Below are 21,164 nucleotides of genomic sequence, written 5' to 3' on the forward strand. Positions count from 1 at the left end.
CACTATGAAAGTTGTATTTTTACAATTTAAATATATGAAATTTGTTATAACTTATTAATGAAATTTTGAGGTAACTAATTTATAATTGACGGTTATTTGGATGTGGATGCAAAAGCTTAAAACTAGAAGAATTTAAAGAAAACAATATAAAAGTTTATGGATGTTTGTGTTTATTTGATATCATGCGGTTCAATTTATAGTGTTTGATTTTATATGATTATCTTCGTTGAATGGTTGTTTTTTATTTGAGAAAACGGAGCATGTGATGTTATTGAAAAATTAGAGTACTCTGAGAAGATTATAGCATTGTAGTCTTTGAAGAAAGCTCATATCTTTAAATGAAGATTAGTTTGTATCGTGGTCGACTTTATAAGTTAGATAGTCTTATAACTATTGAGATAATTATCTTTGAATCTTTTAGAACTTCTCTGTTTATAAAGTTATGTCATGAGCTTGGGTTTAGTTGGCCTACGAATAAGATTTATGGTTCATCACATAGATTTGAATCATATCTATCATTTGTCTAAATTATGTTTATTTTTTGTTAGACATTTGTAAACATAGTAAAATAAATTAAAATATTTACAAGTTGTAGTAACATTTTTTTATTTTATCTGTCGCGACGTGATCGCTACGCAGAGCGGTTGACCATCGTGTTGATTTAATTTCAATAGATAAATAGTTTTGGAGTCGTCACCAACCATATTAAGGTGTGATTGATCAACAATAAAAAAAAATAGTCGAGCTAAATTCATGAGATTTAAGTTCGGAAGTCAGTTGTGTGTATGGAAGATGTTGGTAATTTTATCTTTTAAACTAAATTAAGAACGAAACAAAAATTTATATTTAGTTTTTTTTTTTAAAAAATGTCTCATGTTATCAATTCATATCGAAAAAAATAAAACATGATATCATCAATGGAAAAAATAAGACCTAAACATAAATTGATAATTATGGGTGACATAAGAGTCATTAGAAAAATGAAGTCTATTTTTGTTTCAAATGATTTTTTTTTATATTCACCTTAAGAATATTAAGATACCAAAATTTGATATTTTAATCTCTATAATATGTATCTAATGAAAAATTTCATGTATGTAAGAATTAATAAATTCATGGAAAACAAAATGTGTTTGTAATTTTTAAGACAATTTATTAATTAAATTTCAAATTGATAAATTTTATCTATTCATGAAATTCAAATTATAAAATCCTTAGATTTTTATATTTAAATTGAAAAATAAATAATAATAATAACAAAACCGTGTAAAATTTGAGAAATAGTTATGAAACAAATAAGGTAATATGGTGAGATAAAATAATATAGAGAGATAATATAAATGGGATGCAAAAATATGCAACATGTCATAATGCAAAATAATTAATTAATGCATCATTATACCAAATAATTAATCAACGCAAGCTAGGGTAAATGACACAATCATGATCTTACTGGGCAAATAGTTAACCCAATATGTCGAATGAGTGACCGTGACAGATAATTAAATGATACCGATTAATTAATGCATTAAAAATTATAATTAATTAATATATTAAAATTTATAATTAATTAATGCATATGCAAATAATTATCTCACAATGTCAATTAATTAGGGTATGTCAGTAATTAATTAACATATAAGTCAAATGAATGATTCAAATCAATAATTAACACATGGGTGCCAAACGAGTGATTTAAATTACACTAATTAATTAACTCAACAGCTAAACAATTAATCCAACATGTTAGGTATTAATTAATTAACACAACAACCAAACAATTACCCAACATGTCAGGTACTAATTAATTAACACAACAATTAAATAATTAACACATACATTGATTAATTAACACAACATGTCGGGATACTAATTAATTAATCAAATGAATAATTAAGGTAGAAGTATATCACTCGTTATCAAATCTTTGTTATTGTTATAATCTAAAATTTGGTTGTTTTTTTACGATTCTTCTTTTTCTTTTTTTGGCTTATTTGGACTTTGGCCATTATTTATTTCTGTCATTATCGAATTGGTTTTTAATTTCAAATTAAAATACATAAATTTTTAATTAGTCCTAAATTTTTTTATTATTTGTATTTTATGTAATTAATTTAGTAAATGACAGGATGATTTGAGATTCATCCACAATTTCTTATTGAACAATGTTCTCACATGAAATCAATCTTAAAATGAAAATTTTAGATAATAAACGAGAATTCAACTTATAAGTCAAATGTTGTGAGAATTTAATGAAAATGTTTGAATGATAATAAAAACAAATATAGTTTCTGATTTAATCAAATTCCCTTTGTTTAGTAATCAAAGTCTCAAATTTAGAAACAAAGCAAAAACTATAAAATAAAAAATTGATAAACTAAATATTTTTTTATTATTAAAAATAATTATCAAATCACAAATTCACCTAAAAGCTTAAGTTGATACGGGAAACAATTTAACCCAACACCATCTTAAATCACCAATTGATTCAAAATTTCAAGCTAATGGATGAAGACAAATTTAATACCACATCTAACAATAACATTAGTTCGTGAAACTATACAATTGTTCACCGTCAATACCATAAAACTAAAAAAACTCAAGCTGAGCTAAGGTAGCCATTCAAAATAAAAACCACAAGTTTCTCGAAATTTAGAGATTTATAGCAAAATCAAAATAAAAAAACTTATCTCTAACTTTGATATTAATCTCAAAATTCATTGAGGGAAGAAAAACGAAATTTCCCCCTACAAAAAATACTTTCAAGAATTTGTTATTGATTTTTCATTACTATAGTCTATAGTACTGTCCTAAAATTTTAAAGTTTATATTTCCAAACAATACTTTTCTTTACAAATACATTATCGAGCATAGATTTAAACGTAGGATTAGGATTATTAAGTGGTGGTAAAACACTATGGTTATGCTTTTATTGATAAGTGACCATCGTCGTTATTCTTATATTAGTGAACTAGTTATACCTTTGAACGTTGTATTGATTTAAACTATAAATCAATAATTACATTAATTTAAATAATAAATTACCAGGGGTGTAAATTTAAATTTTTGTAAACTTTATAAATGGTATAAAAACTCACTAATATTTTAATTTAAATATATGCTAATTATATTTTATTATAATAATTGTGATATGGAAATCAAACTTTCAATTTCTACAGCAAAAGGTCGTATCAATTAACAACTGATAACATGACATAAGGGGTGAGACACAAATGGACTAGTTAGTTTGAGGATAGGTTTACGGGATGGGAGATAGCAATCAAGTGTGATACATGTTAGAGGGGTATGTCTACCTCCATAGTTAGGCAGACTGTTAATTTAAATGGACATAATACGTTAGCATTAAACTCGTGGATATCTATTATCACTTACTTCAACAAAAAGAACGATCGAGGTGTCAGCACGATGTATGCTGTATTGCACGAAAACTTCGAGTAAGCTCACTTTAGCGAATGAATTAGGACGCAACCATTGGGTGACGTGGAGATTCTAAACTTTGGTAGAGAGAGAGGAAAAGGAAAAGGAAAAGGAAAACGAGCGAAAATTTATAAATTTCAAAAGCGACCAAGAAAAACGCAACCCTGCCTGACCTGAAGCCGTTCTTCTTCAAAGTTCCCCTCTTTTTTCTCTTCAAATCTTTCAATTCTCCACCATCAAATTCCGTCAATTTACCCAAATTTCTCAATCACAATCCCAAAATCCTCCACCCACTTCCATGAATTTGACCATCACAGTCACAAACTGAATTCAGATGGCTGACACCAATTCCAATACCCCCACCGCCACCGCGCCGGAGAAAAGCCCCTCCGCCTCCCCGACGAGCTCAAGGTCGGTGACTCACACTGTCAATGGCTCTCATAAGTTTGTGATCCAGGGTTACTCTTTGGCGAAAGGAATGGGACCCGGCAAACACATTGCTAGCGATGATTTTACCGTCGGAGGGTATCAATGGGCCGTTTACTTTTATCCAGATGGGAAAAATGTTGAGGATAATTCGACTTATGTTTCTATATTCATTGCACTGGCTAGCGATGGTACCGATGTGAGGGCGTTGTTTGAACTCACACTTGTCGATCAGAGCGGTAAAGGGAAGCATAAGGTTCATAGCCATTTTGAGCGGTCACTCGAGAGTGGTCCGTATACTTTGAAGTATCGCGGCAGTATGTGGTATGTTTTTTATTTTATTTACTGTGATTTTTATTGATTAGGTGATCATTTATTGGATAGATTGCTGTTGTAGATTTAGAACGTTTGAATTAGTGCATCTATGACTTATGGTAGTCCTTTGGTCTTGAGTCGGGATTTGGGTTCTTAATTGGTGTTTTATGTATATCTATAATCGTGCAAGATTGTTTCTCCTTTCGTGTTCTATGTTATACGTATTTGTTGATTGTTGTAGTAGATTTAACTAAGTTTAAACTTTAAGCTTCTAGGTTGATTAATGACTGAACGTGGTATTAAGATAGGAGTTCGTGTGTGATCCTCAATAACCACTTGTTAGGCCTTGTACAAATTTCCAACAAGTGGAGGAGAACGCTCAAGTATTGATAAAATGAAATTTATTGTAGTCCTTATAACTCCAGCCTTTGGGTTCATTGGGAATTCAACACGTGATGACCAGCCATCTTATTTTTTAGTTTATTACTGTCTACTCCTTTACCATTACAATTTTACTTCCCCTTTTTAACTCTTTCGAAAAGAAAACTTCGATAGTATGGTTCTATGACAAGTCTCAGCATAATGGCCGTGATAAGAAGTAGAATTACTTTGGGTTTTGTAACATGTAAATGTTGCAGCACAAGTGAATGGTCTCCTTCCCTGTGCAATATAACAAAACCAATTATCAAGGCTCCACTATTAATTAGATATGTGCGTGTAGTGTATATATATGTTGAGAGAAACGATTTCATTGATAAATGAAATGTGGGGTAAAAACTGAACCACCCAAAAGTGAATTACAAAAGACTGTCCAATGGGAGACTAAATAAGAAAGGGTATAATGTTGTTTGCATTTTTTGTTGAAATGGTAGAGTTTGATTGATCAAAGTTGGATAACTCTAGTATCCATTCAATGTAATATGGAGGTACCGATGGCTGAATGAGCCAATTGGGTACTTCAAAATGAAGTGATATACAAATGTATCTTTATAAAAACTAAATTTTCATTAAGAAAAAAGGGTACACAAAGGATACAGAAAACACAACCTACAAGAAATCAATTAAGGGATATATGGTTGATGGTACACAACTTGTTAGTAGATTAATTGATCACTTTGAAAGGAGTTATACATCACATCACGGACAATAGATCAAATAAAGATCTCTGGGGTGTATACTGACGTACTATGACCTACAAACAACATGCGTTATGAAGCACAATGCATATTTTAAGTTTGCTCAATTTAAGTTATTAGGGCTAAGTCTAACGGGTGACTGACGATGATGCTACCAAGTTACCAACATTGTCATCAGTTTTTCTTTAAGCCATTTTATTGTTTGACATCAACATTAGTTTGAAAGATATTTATCTTCTAAATTGGTCGTTAAATATTATATTATCCATATTGAAAACTATTAAATATTAATTTGATCTTTATTATTGTATTAGAACACAATCAAATTAGAAATTTAGAATAGTATATGAGGATTATAATACAATATCAATATTTTAGCTCTGAATTTTTATTTACTTCACTTAACCAAGCATATATTGTATTGATCATTGATATCTCCGTGCAATGTTGTTTTTGATTTAATTCTCCTGTGGTCATATCTTATAAATTCTTATTAAGATCTCACATTTATAAGATGTTTCAACGAGCTCTTTAGCCTAGTTGACCTTATTATACCATTTTGTTCCTGGGGAACAAAATAATTTGTATATTTCACGCATTGCTTGTAGTTTGGTTTGTGAAAAAAATTAGAAGTACTTGTGTTAAGTGCAATTTGTTCAAACTTTCATTGGTTTACTTCATAATATGGGTATTGGAAAGCCAGCTCTCTACTTCTTGAACTTTTGGCAAGAGATGTTTGGGCTTCTTTGTGGCTGGTTACCATTAGTGAGGTTAGTTGCTCTCTCTCTATGCCATCCATTTGCCGCTAGTGGAGTATTATTGGGTGTCTCATTGAAGTTCAGTGGAGCGTTCACCCCATGGATTGACCAAGTGGTCAAAGGGGTAAATTGTAGATAGGGATTGCCACCTCATCAAGGTCTTTTATATGGTTCAAGACTTGTCTCTTGATACCAAATGTCATAGGGAAAAATAAATGTCATAGGAGATTGGTGATAGTACCTATAATTTGGCCCAAACACACATTTATTTATAATAAAACAAAAGATCGTGTTGTGCTTCTTAATTGAAAGGAATAATAGGCAATACCCATAAAAATTCTTGCTAAATAGCTTGGGAAAAATAATTTAGACTTTTTTTAGAAGTATTTTGCTTAATTGAGACCTTATTCTATTCAAGACATTAGTTTGAATTGGAATCCCTTCATGTTCTCTATTTAACTTGGTTTGTTTCTTTTATTTTCAGCTATTTTATCTTGTATTTTGAGCACTAGACTCTTTTTATTTATCAATGAAATTTCTATTTTCCTTTTCGAAAAAAAATTGAAAAGAGGAATTCCTCACCTTGGGTTCAGGCTGTGATGCTGGAAGTGTAAAAAATAGGAAGTTTGCTTGAGAATCAAAGTGGCTTTGGATGTCTTTTAACGTAGACAAGATGTTGTTTAGGTTGAAGGAGGACTCTCTTCAAAGAAAAGATCGTGTGCCTCGTTCCCTATTTGTGAAGATGCGGGAATTGCGTTCCAACCAAATAATCCATAAAATTTCCCCAATGGATTTCAACCAAAGGACTTTCTTTTCTTTCTTGATGCGATGCACGTTGAATAAATGAGATAGATTGCCCTTAGCTTAAAATTGGAAAGAAATATGCCACCCAAATGGTAGAAAGGTGGTCTTGTACCTTGAATTTGAAATAAGCTGCACCTTATTCATCTAACCATCAACATCCGATAATCTGTCTAAAGTTCTAACTGATATTTTGAGCTCGTGGAATAAGCACCAGCCTTGTTAAGTCAGGCATCTTGGTATCAAAATAGACCATGCTATTGCCTAAGCCAAGCCTAAGCCAAAACAGACAAAGCCTGGTTATGATAAATGAGAATGGTGTTTGGCCTCTTAAGTACCTTTGGAGGTAATCCTAAATCCTGCAAGTCTTGGAGTCAGTTGTTGGGAAAGTGTTGTTGAACCTTCTAAATGGAATGTTAACTCTATGTTTAGAGGCGTGAATTCTTTAGCTACTCATCTACTTCATCTTTTTTTAAAGAAAATTATTAACCAAACTCTTCATTGATTTAATGTATGTTCAAAGGTAAAGGCTCTTGATGGGAGGAAAAAAACAAGAAAATCAAACTGGAGAAAGCCAGTTACAAATAATCAGAAAATAATTTAGAAAGAGCACCAATTGAGAAGCTTTGGTATGTAGTGGGTCTTTTGAAAGAGAACTGACAAGAGCTCAGAGAATTTTCTTCTTGCGGTTATGGTTTACAAAGTAAAGCTCAACTTTGTGGATAAATAAGCTTAACTTTGGGAGGTTACTGACAGAATGTCAATGGATGAATATTTTTTAAGCGATTTGTGGAAAATTTTGGTTGCAAATGAATCAAAGTATTTTGAAGAGCCGAGGATGTTTTCAATTTGTGGGGATGCCATTAATCTTTTTGTTATATGTGTGTGTATTACACCAGCTAGACCTGCTAGAGTAATCGTATAACTTATTTGACTTTGAGTTCGTTGATGGTTTAGCTCCCCTCTTTTTTTTTTGGGGACTTTTCATACTTTAATAAATAGTTTGTTCAGTTATTATAAGAACTTCGTTGTGGTTTTTAAGGCTTGAACCATTCCAGAATATTCATTCTTCTTCTCCTGTCACTGGTCTTCACATATCTCTTGAAGATTTGACTTTTCTTTGATTCGTCAATGTAGGGGATACAAGCGTTTTCTTAGACGATCTACCCTTGAAAACTCTGACTACCTCAAGGATGATTGCTTGCAAATAAATTGTACTGTTGGAGTTGTGGTTTCGTCAATAGAGCGTCCTCATTCACAGACAATTTCTATTCCCGAGTCTAATATTGGAGCTCATTTTGGTGCGCTGCTGGAAAATTTAGAAGGTTCGGATGTCACTTTTGATGTTGATGGAGAAAAATTTCAAGCTCACAGGTTGATATTGGCTGCTAGATCACCTATGTTTCGGTCTGAATTTTTGCATATGTTAGAGGAAAGTAAGGAGGAGATTTTTGTTAAAGATCTAGAGCCTAACGTTTTCAAGGTATAAACATGGTTACTCTGTCTTATTTGTGTTTTCTCTTCTGTGTTCTGGTTTCTTTGCTTCGGCTTTAGTTTTGTCCAATTAACCACTGCATCATGTTTAGGGGTTTATTCTGAAGTTTTTTTAATTTTCATCAGGCTTTGCTGTACTTTATTTACACCGATTCCATCGCAGAGGACGTGGTTGAATCAAGTTCAAGTTCATCTTCTGATTCTGATGTGGGTGACCACTTTATGGCAAAATTGTTAGCAGCAGCGGACAAATACGGTTTGGAGAGATTGAGACTGATGTGTGAATCTCATCTTTGTAAAAACCTTTCCGTACGGTCCGTTGCACAAGTACTAAGTTTTGCAGAGGAGCACCATGCCACTGAATTGAAAGCAGTTTGCCTGAGATTTGCTGCAATGAACCTTGGAGGTACGTTGCTATTCAATTTAGTCAGTATGATCTTTGATAAAAATGTTAAACGTAGAAATACCATATTTTTCTCAAGCGTAAATATAACTTGTTGATTTACAAAAGAGCCACCCCTGATAGAGTTAATTACAAAGGATATGTAATTGCAAGTGCAGTCCAGTTTGTGTTTATTTGGGGCAAATAATGACTTGTGAAATCTTAGAGCCCAAAGTTTAAGGAGTTAATAAAGCATAGAATTGATGTATTTTAGTCATGGGGCTACAAACTCCTTGAACCTAACAAGGAGTTGGTTAACAACTCCAATTCCAACTCTTTGGGTCAAACACCTCTAACCTTCTAACCTTTCAATTGTGTTTAACAGGTTCTTAAATATTTAATTTTGTAATTGTGTGTTTAATGGATCCTTTAATAAATTTAATATTTTTAAAAATTAATTGGACTAAATTTTAATGTAACCCAGCATCTTTTATTATATTCTCTTTTTTGTTTCTATTATTTATTTATTTTAGTTCAAAGAAGGTCAGGAGCAGGATTTTAACGTAGGACCTTTAAGAGAAATTAATAGCTTGGTTGCTTTGGTCGACATATCCTCCCTGTTTTTTCCTAATGATTAAAAGTTCTAGGATTTCTCTTCGTATCTTCATAATTGATTCTCCCAGGCGATTTTCAATGCTCTCATTTTTCTGGGCTCTAGTCAATTGTTATGCATTTCTCTCAAGTGAGTCATGAAATATCCATATCATCCAGATCCTCTAGTTCCAAACTCAGGCTGAGTTTTGGCTTTTGGGATGACTTTTAAAGTACTTTGACTCAAAAGCAGATTTTCTATAAGCACTTCTCAAAAAAGTATTTGCAGGTCGTTTATCTTAAAAGTTCTTTTAGTGTCATTAGAATTTAAATTTTACTAATTAACTAAAAACATATTATTTTTTAACATCTTTGGGGGCCTAGGTAAGCTTACGCTCACTTTTATTGGTTTTAACAACTTTTAAGTGTTGTGGAAACTTGTAGTATAATCCTAGGCATGTGGCCACCGTAAACCAAACTCATTCCCTCCACCTATGACCCTTTGGGGTGCTCATTTGGTTATTATTGTCGGTTGTTATTATAGTATGTGAGTCATAATAGTCTGTGTTTGAAGTTCAAACTATTTTAGTTTGGTTATAATAATTAGTGTTTGGGGTGCAAATTATTTTAGTATAGGTAAACATTAGTAAATAGTAAACATCCTTTCAGAGAAGGAAAGAAAGAATGAGTAGAAAATAGTAATCACTTAACATACAAGGATTTGAAGAGAAGGAAAGAAAGAATGAGTAGAAAATAGTAATCACTTAACATACAAGGATTTGAAAGGGCGATGATGTAGTTAATTGTAAATTATAATAATTAGAAACACCAAATATACAATTATATTTGGAGTCCCAAACATAGAGTGATAATAATAGACCACTGCATCGACTGTCAGTTGTTGGCCCAAACACCCCCCACATTCAATTCTTAATAACACTCAATTCATAGTTTCTTTTGGCGGTGTACTGAAAATAGGAAATTCTTGTGTAATTACAACACTCGAAAGTTCTCTTGTAGCTGTTTTAGCAGTCCTCCAAGGGAGAGTTCTTTCTTCCACCTCGTCCTTGGATTACCTAAAATTTGTTACCCTTTGAAAAGTCATCTCAAACTCATCTTTAAGAGCACTCAACAGTCATCAATGTTGTTTTTTCATTCTTTCATATGGTTTTGTAAATTGGACCATTCCTTTGCAGCTGTGATGCAATCAAAAGGTTTTGAGCATTTGAAGGAAAACAATCCCTCTCTCCAATCCGAGCTCCTGAAGATACTTGCACAAAACTGTGGGGATGTTTGTAGCAACGGATCGAAATCCCGAAGTGTGTGGGCTCAACTTTCCGATGGTGGTGACTCAAATGGAAGGAGAGTCAGACAAAGAACCTGATAACTCAAAACCATGATTGTTCCTTATGTAAATGCAAATATGTTTTTCAAGTAACTTGAAAAGAAAAAAAAAAAAAAAAACCCGAAAAGAATAGCTTCATTTCGTTATGTTTGTCGAGGAACGTACTCAATAGCAGCAAAATTAGATTTTTCATCTTGTAGTTTGATGTTTGCACAACATGGGATTTTAGATGTACTCATTTGCTGAGGAAGCTTTCATTGAAAACCTGAGGGCTAAAAGCAAAAGAAGGAAGGTTATAAGCTCTTTGTCTTATTGATTATTTGTTAATTTTTGTATTTTAACTTTTCTACATCTTTATTTTGTTTTCTGTTTAGAATATACTTTTCAATGTTAGCTATTTTTAAAATTGGTTTCTTATAGTGCAACTGTTTCCACACACAGTTTTTCTTTTGAAATTTGATTAAAAATTTAATGCTTCTACCTCTGTTTTTTAAAATTAAGAAAAATGTTTAATTTTCAAAATCAAATTGAGTTTAGTTTTGTCACCTTATTCAAAATCTTAAACTAAAAATGACATTTGAAAATTACATTGTCATCTTATATTCGAAATTGAAACTCTAATTTTTACCCATCAATAGAAATTAATGTAAGAGTTTTTAAAAGTTTAGAACTAACATAATTAAAATAATTATGGTGGCAATTATAAATTTATCAAAAGAAAATAAAGAAATTATTTTAAATACCAAAACTTCTAAGAAAATTTAAAAATAAAACAAAATACTAATGATATATTTAAATAACTGTCTATCAAAATATTTAAACAAAAGAAGAATGATATTTAAATAACTGTCTATCAAAAATAAACGAAACTTGCTCCCCAAGGATTTTGAGGAACGGAATCTTCGTTCTTCAAACTACCAAATCCCTTTTTATATATTCAAGTTCCGAGTAACGATGCCAAAAATCAGGACCCATACACATTTATACAAACTCCCAATTACCTCAAATCCCCGTCGCTTTATTCGTTGCAACTTCATTTCATTTGATTTTTCTGTTTTTAGACGAATCCATGGACTGGTGTTCTCACTGTCTCGAGGTTTGTACAATCCAAATCGATGGCAATTTCAGGTACCTTTAACAGTTACTTCTCTTTCTTCTTCTTCTTCTTCTTCTTTTCATTCGATTGTTATGAATTTCAAAGTTACTTTTAGTTGAATTTCTGAATTGGGATATAATTGTTGTTGGAATCTCAATGTTGAGTCAATTTGTTTTTCTGTGATTTTACGTTTCATTTGCTTTTAGAATTTTTTCGTGATTAGACTGATTGAAGTTTTTTTTTTTTTTTTTTTTTTTGTTGAAAATTTGGTTACCAAAGTCTAAAATATTATATTCTTAATCCTTAAATTTGATTTCAATTTACTCGTTGTGTTTCAATTTGATCTACGTTGCTCAAGTTTAATTTTGATCTGTAATTTTCTCTAAATGCTACTGACTTAGTGTTAACATAGAATTATAATTAATTACATTCTATCAACTATTTTAGTTGACTTAAATGGTTGTTGGGTGAATGAAAAATAAAATCACAAGAGCTTATACTATTGCAAAAATGTTTGGAAGCTATTAGCAAATGGTATCAAAGTCATTCTCCCATCTTATCACCTTGGACAGAATCCTCAACAATCCAAAGAAGTGGTGAGCCTCAGAAAACTAATAATCATTGTGTGATGTGGTCGAGCTCCATCATATAGGCAATGTGCTCCAATAAAAGGAGTTAACATAGATGAGAGTAGGAAAATGATTAAATAAAATAAACTAACATATGTATTTAGGTGATAAGTACTATATAATAAACCCACAAGAGTGTATATCTTTGTCAAGGGTTAGGGTTATCTCTATAAATGTCTTCACCTTTTAACTTAGACTATGCTCGTCTCGACAAATATTATAGAGGGGGTTTGATCACATATTTTCAAGTAGCATCGATCCCCTTTTTTCCTTTTAAGTTGTCTTTCTTATAAAAGTATATAAACAAAAAGTTGATATTTGATATTGTTTTTTAATGAACAATTCGCAAATCTTGATTGCAGATGTTGCTCAACATGTGGAAAAGTGCTTGCACAAAGTTCTACCGCCAAATCACCGAACTTAAAGCTCATAAAAAAAAAATTTAAAAGAAACTTCATTTCTCATCAGAAGAAAATTAGGAAAGAACTTCTTAAATTAGCACAACTCTCTAATACGACTTAGATTTTCATTTCCCAATTCAACCACATTTCCAAATAATTATCTTTATTCATTTGTTTATTTTTTCTTATCGTCATCCTTTAGCAATTCATTCTCGGAAGGAAAATGGAAAGTAGTATGTGAATGTGTACTCAGATGGCCACAATTAGGCTTTATGAAGAAGGTAAATAAATAAATATTAATTGAAGTTCAAAGCTCTATTTTCTCAGATTTCATGGATTAATCTTTAAAAGAGGTGAAAACAATTATGATATATGTAATGAAGCAATCATCTATTAGTAGGATACTTTTTTTATGTTCAATGCAAGCAAAATTTTAAGAAACAAAGTGCACAATATCAAAGTATTGTGAAGATATGTATGTGGTTGATTGTCTATATCAAAAATTGAGAGGGGGAAAGAAATGTGAAATAAGTGATTAAATTAAAAAATGTTTAATGGAGCTCGAAAAAGTTCACTAAATATTATCATTTAGAGAAAGTATATCAAGGAATCATCAAGTGTGTATAGGGTTTATTTTTTAATTTGTGGGTTGATTTTTTTTTCTTTTGCTATTTTTGCAAAACTAAAAACTTTGAGCTATTGGCCTAATATTGATAACTTATTTTGCTGATTTGGGAACAAATCCAACTTTTTAAAAGTTAAAAGACTAAAGTAAAGTATAGTGTTTTGAAACTTAGAAACCAATGAAAAGTTGTTATTAAATTTAGTGACAAAAGTTGTATTTAATTTGTATTTTTTTTAAAATGTCAATAAATCTTAACATACAAACCATAACATTGACGCTCAAAATTGTTACTAAAATAAACCTAAAATGTATGCTCATAAATTCCTTCAAGAGTCAAATCAACATCAAATTATTGGGGTGATTAAGATTTCTTAAAAGAAAGGAAGAAAAAAGGGGTTTGTGTCATGAAGAGAACCATTAAATGTGAATAAAAAATGATTGTCATGGTGACATTAAATGATGAAATAGATATTACATTATTGACAAATGGATTAGGTAACAAGCCAAATCCCTTATCATATTGTCTATCCCTTTAATTCATTTATTCTACTTTGACTTCCTACATACTCTCACTTCTATTATGGCCCATTTGTTTAGTTTTAGGGTTGAATTGCAAAAATTACCACTAAAATATATGTAATTATATTACTAAACTATCAAAATTAAAAGTAAGCTATTAAATTTATTCAAAATTTAAAATTAGGTAATCAAACAGCTTCCACAATTGTATGGTTTATATAAGTTTGATGGTTCAATTTTTAAGACTCGAGGATCTAATTTTAATATTTTTAGAAGTTTAGGCGTCCAATTATAAAAACTATAGTAAAGAATAAAAAAATGATGAATATCAAATATAACTAATTGGAGACTTTTAAATAGTGTTTACGGTAGCAAGAGATATGTCTATTATATTTGTAGTAAGAGATGATTTTTTTCTCCTCTCCATTGAGAGCCGGGAAGGAGTCCATCTATATGCTCGAAAGCATAATCGCAAACTTAAGAGTAGTGAGAAGCAATTAGAATGAGAACCTCATCTCCCACTAAACTCTACTGAATCAAAGTTACTGATCACAACCACAAAACAATAGTCAAAACAAATCATAAACCATATGTCATCCATCTTCAGTGGGACGGAATGTTGAACCCCTACCCAAAAGCAACACTATCTAGTGAACTTCATAAAGCAAAGCCCTTATTAATGACTAAACGCTCGAAACAACTAGAATAAATTAGACTTCTTACTTATTAGATAGACATTAACGACTTAGGTCTATCTTCTACTCTAGACCTAAGATATAAATTGAAAATTTGAGACATCATGTGCCACACGTACAATATTAATTAAATCTACACAGTTCTTCTCATTATGAGATAATACTCTATCGAAAATCTCTTCTCCCATACTTAAAACTGAAGCTAATTGAGATCTTTTACTTTTAGCTGAGACTCATTTCCTATTTGTCTCTAAGACACTTGTTAAAGAATTTAGTGGTCTAGAGTAGACACCACAAAAATGTAGTAATTGAAAGCATGAATAAGAGAACATACAATAATAGAATCTAACTCAAAAATAAAATTGTTATATTTTGAAACTTAAAACAAAATTGAAATGAATTAAATAAAAACTAACAACAGATTGAAAAGATATTTTCTCCTAAAAATTTATCTACTAATGGAATCTGAAAAAGTCAACAAAACGTATTGACCTCGTCGGCGACTAACCTCAGGCGGCGGTGAGATAAAAAAAGAAAGAAAAGAAGATAAGAACATACGGCGGCGTCTCTATCGGGAACAGAGTGGCAATTTCGGTTAATAAGGGGAAGTGGAAGGGTATTTTTGTTGATGTAGAGAGAGAAAGTCGTCTCTCTCATCTCCGCCTGCAGCTGAGTTTTTTTCTGGTGGGTCATATCTATTTCTAAGCTCTCTTTGTCTTCTTCTTCATCTTCCCAAAATCAACAAACCCACGCAAATTCCAAATTTAGGGATTGGGATTTGGAATATTAAAAATTTCCCAATCCAATTATTACTTTTCCAAGTAATTTCTGTTTGAATGTTGATTACTATACGATCCTCCGTCAGGTGGATTTCCGCTTCTTTTTTGATTTAAGTTGATGGGTAATGCCAATGGTAGGGAGCAGAGTACTCCCGGAGCACCACCTGCCGGAGGAAGACCTGACGTCGATGAGCAAAGTCCGGCAATTACTTCGGAAACCAGTGAAACTAGTAACGTTGTTTCTTCAGATTCGATGGGAAATACTCCTCCTCAAAGCCCTGGGAAGTTCCGATCCCCGATCTTGTTCGCTCCCCAGGTCAATATTTCGTTCTTTTCCCGCTAATCTTTATCTCTTGTGAACTGGGTTTGTGTCAATTTATGTTCTTTTTGCTTTTCATGCTGATGTTTTTTGGTTGTTCGTGGGATTTGATTCATTCAATGATACGTCGTTTTGTTATTGGGTTTTATTGTTTGGTTGAGGTTGGGTTTCCCGGGGAATTTCTTTACTAAGATCGCTGTATTGCAATGGTTGTAAATGGGGAAAGTTCCAGCCAAGATCCACTTAATTGACTACTTGAACTAATATTGACTTCCAGCAATTTTAAATAATGTTAATTGTTAATTATTATTATTTATTTTTACTTTTGATCATTTTCTTAATGCTGTGCTCTTTGGATATGAATGGCTGAAATGTGGAGATGAATGGCTGAAATGTCTGTTGTTGGATTTGACTTCTCTGATCAACTACAGTTTGTATATGAAAAGCTGGGATTTCTCTCTTAATCTCGATCCCCTTTGAACTTTTGATTAATCTATTAGAGTTGTTTGGTTTTTAGAATCAAGTATGTTGTGGAGCTGAGTGTTTCTTCTTTATCGGTTGAAGGACTGATGGCGTACTCATCGATGTAATGGGTGATGAGTAAAAACTTGTAGATCCGGATTTGATCTTACTTAGCAAATATTTTGGCTAGATTGTAAGGTCGAATTTGACTTTCTTGCTGTTTGAGATGAACCCAATGTGAATTTGTATGATGTTTAGCCTTGGTTATGCCTTTTGAAATGATGGTGGGCATGTGTTACAAGACTTGCAGATTCCAGTGGCTCCCTTGCAAGGAGGTAATGGTCCAACCCATTACAGTGGAGCCTGGCAGAACGAATTCGAGGGAGCTGTAGATAGTCCTCCAGAGCAAGGAGTCCCGACAATCATCACATGGAGCTTTGGAGGCAATAATGTTGCCGTTGAGGGGTCTTGGGATAACTGGGCTTCCAGGTTATTTTTTATCCTTCTCCAGGCTGCTATTGTCAATCCGTGATTTGTTCAAGCCTCATGCTTCACGACATTAGATCTACTGCATTTTGCATAAATAATGAAATATTATGCTACATTGGTTCTGCAGGAAAACCCTGCAGAGGACTGGCAAAGATTTTTCGCTACTTATGGTCCTTCCATCTGGAGTATATCATTATAAGTTCATCGTCGATGGTCAACGAAGATATATTCCAGATCTTCCTTTCATAGCTGATGAGATGGGCAATGTCTTTAATCTTCTCAATGTTTCTGTAAGTGTGATTCTTCCCTCCATCTGCATTACCATCCAATCAGCATGAACTTGATCTTGACTCATTGTTTGTATAAAAAATTTATTCGGCTATGTGTAAAAATAGAAACTATCACATAGGTGCAAAAATACTTGCTTGATTCCATGTCGACATATCACTAGAAGGATAAATGCCTGAAGAGATTCCATAGTAGTTCACGGCTTCTCAATTTTATAACTACAACCTTAATAATCCATGATGAATTGTTCAAAAAAGAACCGATCAAAGATTGTTTAAGCTCATTCATTTTCACACTATTGGTATTACTCTCGTATGTTTGATGTAGAGAGATCATAGTTTTAAACCTGGAAAAGGACTAAAGAAAAGAATGAGGATAGCTCTCCACTCCCCAAGTCAGTAAAGTTAGGTAGAAACTCAGAAAGCCAAAACAGCCTTAATGTCTTACGTTATGGCAATATAAATTCTAAAATAAAAGAGGAAAAACTGTGGCAGTGTCACCACTAAAAGAGAAAAAGAGAGAACAAAGGAGAGAAACAGCCGCATGTCTTACAAACCGGTTGGCTGGTCTGAATGATGCCAAAATCTCCTATAACAAATCCTTTTCTTTTCCTTTTTGAACACTTCTGAACACCAACGTAATTAACATAAGATTTTTCTGATAAGGAACGTGATTAAAACAAGTTCTTTGTTTATTTTATTAAAAAAAAGGTTCTTTGTTTATTTAATATCAGAAACGTGATTTACTCAAGTGCTTGAGAGTTTTGTCTTCATCCTCTATGTAGCAACTGTAGACATTCAGAAATTATTTCCTTTATCCTGTCATGCTTTTTGAATGTGTTACTTGTAAATAACTACTCTTGCACCTGTTTGATTCTTTTGGGGAGCTTAGTTTTATCATTTTTGGAGGAAAAGAACAAATTTATATCATCAGGTTGATCAGAAAATTATAGGAGAATTGGGAAAGGTGCCTACACAATAGATTATCCTGGCTCTCTTGTTCTTTCTTTTCAATTTGTGCAATGAGACACGTTCATCATGTTTCACAATTATTTCATCTTCTTGCTTGCCATGAGCGTGTTAAGATACTACCTTCACGATTTATATAATAATAATGAGATAAGAAGGTTTAAGTAGTAGGTATTACAGCATGAGCATTCCCACCGATTCAAGATGGGGATGCTCCCAAGTCTTATACTCGCAACTTAACAAAACAACCAATAACCTGAAATACAACAAAAATTGCTACCTAATCACAAACCCCAACTTATTAGCGGGTGAATTTCCTTTGCCCCTTCTAACATAAACATTGGGTATTTGGAGGGGTCCCATAAAGTGTACATTTTGTCCATTGATTGTTCTATTGAAGTATATTCAAAAGATACAAGGAGAATATCAAAATATGTTGAGTAAAATAGTTATTCATGTGCTCAACCCTAATGAGCATTTGAGCTATTAAGGGATATATCTATATATATATATAGAACATGAGCACACATACACATAACACACGTGCGCATAATAGGATAGGAGGCTGTAGTCTTCTCATTCATGGTTCTGGTGTGCATTTATTGCCTGTGTTCATACTACTGTCCATCACCATAACTTGGTAACTCTCTGGAACAAAAAGAAACCATATACTTTTCCCATGAAATTCTATTGTAATCATTTTGTTATAATTCTGAATGTACACTGAGAATGAGAAGTTTCTTGTCAGCATTGAAGAGAAAGATTCATTACTTCAATTAACTAGTGTAGTGCTGAAGACAAACTGACTTTATGCGTTTCATCTTCACTTTTCATTTTGGAGTTGTTTCCATTCTGTAGGATAGTGTGCCTGATATTCTACAGAGTGTGGCCGAGTTTGAGCCTCCACAATCACCAGAGACAACTTACAGCCAGACATTCCCCACCGAGGAAGACTTCGCCAAGGAGCCAGCAGCCGTACCATCGCAGCTCCACCTCACGGTTCTCGGCATGGAGAACGCAGATGAAGCTTCATCCTCAAAACCTCAACACGTTGTGCTTAACCACCTTTTTATAGAGAAAGGATGGGCTTCTCAGTCTGTGGTTGCTTTGGGACTTACTCATAGGTTCCATTCAAAATATGTCACCGTCGTCCTCTACAAACCGCTCAACAGGTAGTTATTGTCGATTTTTCTCACTGAACGTTGTAAAGGATCACGAGCTACTACACCCTCCATCGTCTGTGGAGGAATGTTGTTTTATAGAACTGCCTTTTGGCGAAAGTTTGCTAGCAACAAAATAACTCTTATTCTGATCAATATTTCTTCAATCTGTGAAGAAATGTCTGTTTCATAGAACTGCTTGGCCAAAAAAGTTATATTACCTTTTCTCTAATTGTGTCAATAGCTAGTAGGTTTTGATAGATCTAAGTGGGGAAGTCTTGGTCTAAGCCTACGTCTTGCTCAGTTTTAGCATTCTCGTGTGCTACGTTCGACAAATTATTTTGGTTCCTGATTTTAGATTGGATTATTAAATAATTTTGGTCTTGGATGTTTAATTATCCAAGATCACTCCCAACTTTGGAATAACTTCCCTTTAGAAAAGAATGGATGTTTGTAGACTTTGAACATCTTAGGTGAGAAATTGATCGAACACTTTACACAATACAAATACAAATGATATCATTTGTAAGTAGGTTTGGCAACAGGCTACAGTCAAGGGCATTCCCATCCTTGCCACTACATAAGGAAATAATCTCAATCCATCTATCCATCACCGACATAATTAATATAAGTTCTCATCCTTTCTCTAAACTTTATGCTCTTTACTTGATATATATATATATATATATATCTTCAAGTCTTCTCTGGATTTTATCTTTTTTAGATCAATTTCTTTTATGGAAAATCTTTTATTTGCAATTTTTTTATTGTATTAAAGAAAAACAATACTATTTAAACTAGGCTCAAGCCTTCGTATTTTCTTAGTGAAAAAAAAAAAAGAAACTTTCATGAAAACATGCATAAAATTTAAAACAAAAACACACCCAATGATAAAATTTCACAAAGTAACAATAATTACTAAGAGGACTAAAAGGGAAAATGTTTCTTTACATATCATTCTTTTAACTAATATTTTCTATTGTATACAGAATATAACATAATCATAAAATAGAACCTTGGTCTAAAGAGGGCTGAAGCACATTTATACCATTAACTAACAATTCCTATTGGAATTATCTCGGTTCTTTTATATATATATATATTATATAAAGAGCATAAAATTAAGGAGACTCAGGTCATATTACATCCGCTAATAAGATTTATTGTCAACCCTATATTTAACTTAATTTCTCTAAACAGTGCTATATAAGAACAAAAAAAATTATTACCATTCAATTTCCTTTTCTTTTTCGAAGGGTTAACACCTCTATATCGTTTTCACAAATAAATTGTTATTTTAAACGTATTAGATAGAATAGCCTACTAATACTTAAAACTACTTATCAAGTCTATCAAACTTGTTCTAGTTTCTTTTCCTCTTTTTTCTTTCTCCTTTTAAAAAGCAAGTTTATGAGTGTTGAAAAATCACTAAAACTTTCATTAAAAAAAAGTTCGAACTTGTTCAAGGTTATATGTTGAAGTTAGATAGGTAAAAAAGGGCACAACACTACTAAAATCTAGAAGGTTAACTTTGAACGATGAATTTAATTCAAGATAACTCTTCTCTCAACTTTTCTTGTTAAAAGGAAATAATGACACAAGTGGTAAGGTTTTCTAAACTCATATATATTTTTATATAATTTAACCTTCAAATGTAACAAAGAACCAACTATATAAAATAATAAACATTATAACGTATTAATAATTGATACATACATAAAAATGGTGTGCTTAACATTGGGGAAGGTCCGTACCCACAAAACATTTTCTTCAAATTATTTATCTTATTTAATTTAAGAATGATTTAAAAGAAAAATATTTTTGAAAATTTTATTTTCATTTACACATACACGTCTTGATAGAGGTTTATGGTTAAACAATCAAATTCGATTTTCCATTTACTTTAATCACTTGAAAATATATTCAAAATACACCCTCCTAAATACATACATACAGTTTGCTCGACTAATCGGTTAGTTTTAAAGGATTAAAAACACATTTCGAGTGTCCTCGTTCCGAAATAAGAAGAAAAAATTCAGCGAAATCAA

At 32.2% G+C, this 21,164-nt stretch overlaps 2 protein-coding genes and 1 long non-coding RNA gene across 3 annotated transcripts; all 3 read left to right on the forward strand.

Annotated features, from left to right (window-relative positions):
- Window positions 1–3,520: 3,520 nt before the first annotated feature.
- LOC105434405 (BTB/POZ and MATH domain-containing protein 4) lies at window positions 3,521–11,013 on the forward strand. The gene is made up of 4 exons (XM_011661765.2): window positions 3,521–4,188; window positions 8,012–8,357; window positions 8,495–8,774; window positions 10,538–11,013. Exons 1-4 carry the CDS (start codon window positions 3,773–3,775, stop codon window positions 10,723–10,725), a joined length of 1,230 nt encoding a protein of 409 aa, XP_011660067.1. The 5' UTR covers window positions 3,521–3,772; the 3' UTR covers window positions 10,726–11,013.
- Window positions 11,014–11,466: 453 nt separating this feature from the next.
- On the forward strand, window positions 11,467–13,130 carry LOC116401686. Its single transcript, XR_004214010.1, has 2 exons — window positions 11,467–11,814; window positions 12,774–13,130. It is a non-coding gene; the product is annotated as an uncharacterized LOC116401686 (long non-coding RNA).
- Window positions 13,131–15,348: 2,218 nt separating this feature from the next.
- On the forward strand, window positions 15,349–19,473 carry LOC101202923 (SNF1-related protein kinase regulatory subunit beta-1). Its single transcript, XM_004144047.3, has 4 exons — window positions 15,349–15,746; window positions 16,522–16,700; window positions 16,828–16,990; window positions 18,815–19,473. The coding sequence occupies exons 1-4, from the start codon at window positions 15,549–15,551 to the stop codon at window positions 19,130–19,132; spliced, it is 858 nt and encodes a 285-aa protein (XP_004144095.1). The 5' UTR covers window positions 15,349–15,548; the 3' UTR covers window positions 19,133–19,473.
- The last annotated feature ends 1,691 nt before the right edge of the window (window positions 19,474–21,164 follow it).

The sequence above is a fragment of the Cucumis sativus genome, chromosome 1 (assembly GCF_000004075.3).
Source record: "Cucumis sativus cultivar 9930 chromosome 1, Cucumber_9930_V3, whole genome shotgun sequence".
NCBI lineage: Eukaryota > Viridiplantae > Streptophyta > Magnoliopsida > Cucurbitales > Cucurbitaceae > Cucumis > Cucumis sativus.

Bases quoted from the DNA above. Each gene is read 5' to 3' on its own strand.
- LOC105434405 (XM_011661765.2), top strand. From the start codon at position 3,773: ATGGCTGACACCAATTCCAATACCCCCACCGCCACCGCGCCGGAGAAA. The intron at 4,189-8,011 runs GTATGTTTTTTA...TCGTCAATGTAG, and splicing joins AAGTATCGCGGCAGTATGTG to GGGATACAAGCGTTTTCTTA. The intron at 8,775-10,537 runs GTACGTTGCTAT...ATTCCTTTGCAG, and splicing joins TGCTGCAATGAACCTTGGAG to CTGTGATGCAATCAAAAGGT.
- LOC101202923 (XM_004144047.3), top strand. From the start codon at position 15,549: ATGGGTAATGCCAATGGTAGGGAGCAGAGTACTCCCGGAGCACCACCT. The intron at 15,747-16,521 runs GTCAATATTTCG...CAAGACTTGCAG, and splicing joins CGATCTTGTTCGCTCCCCAG to ATTCCAGTGGCTCCCTTGCA. The intron at 16,991-18,814 runs GTAAGTGTGATT...TCCATTCTGTAG, and splicing joins TTAATCTTCTCAATGTTTCT to GATAGTGTGCCTGATATTCT.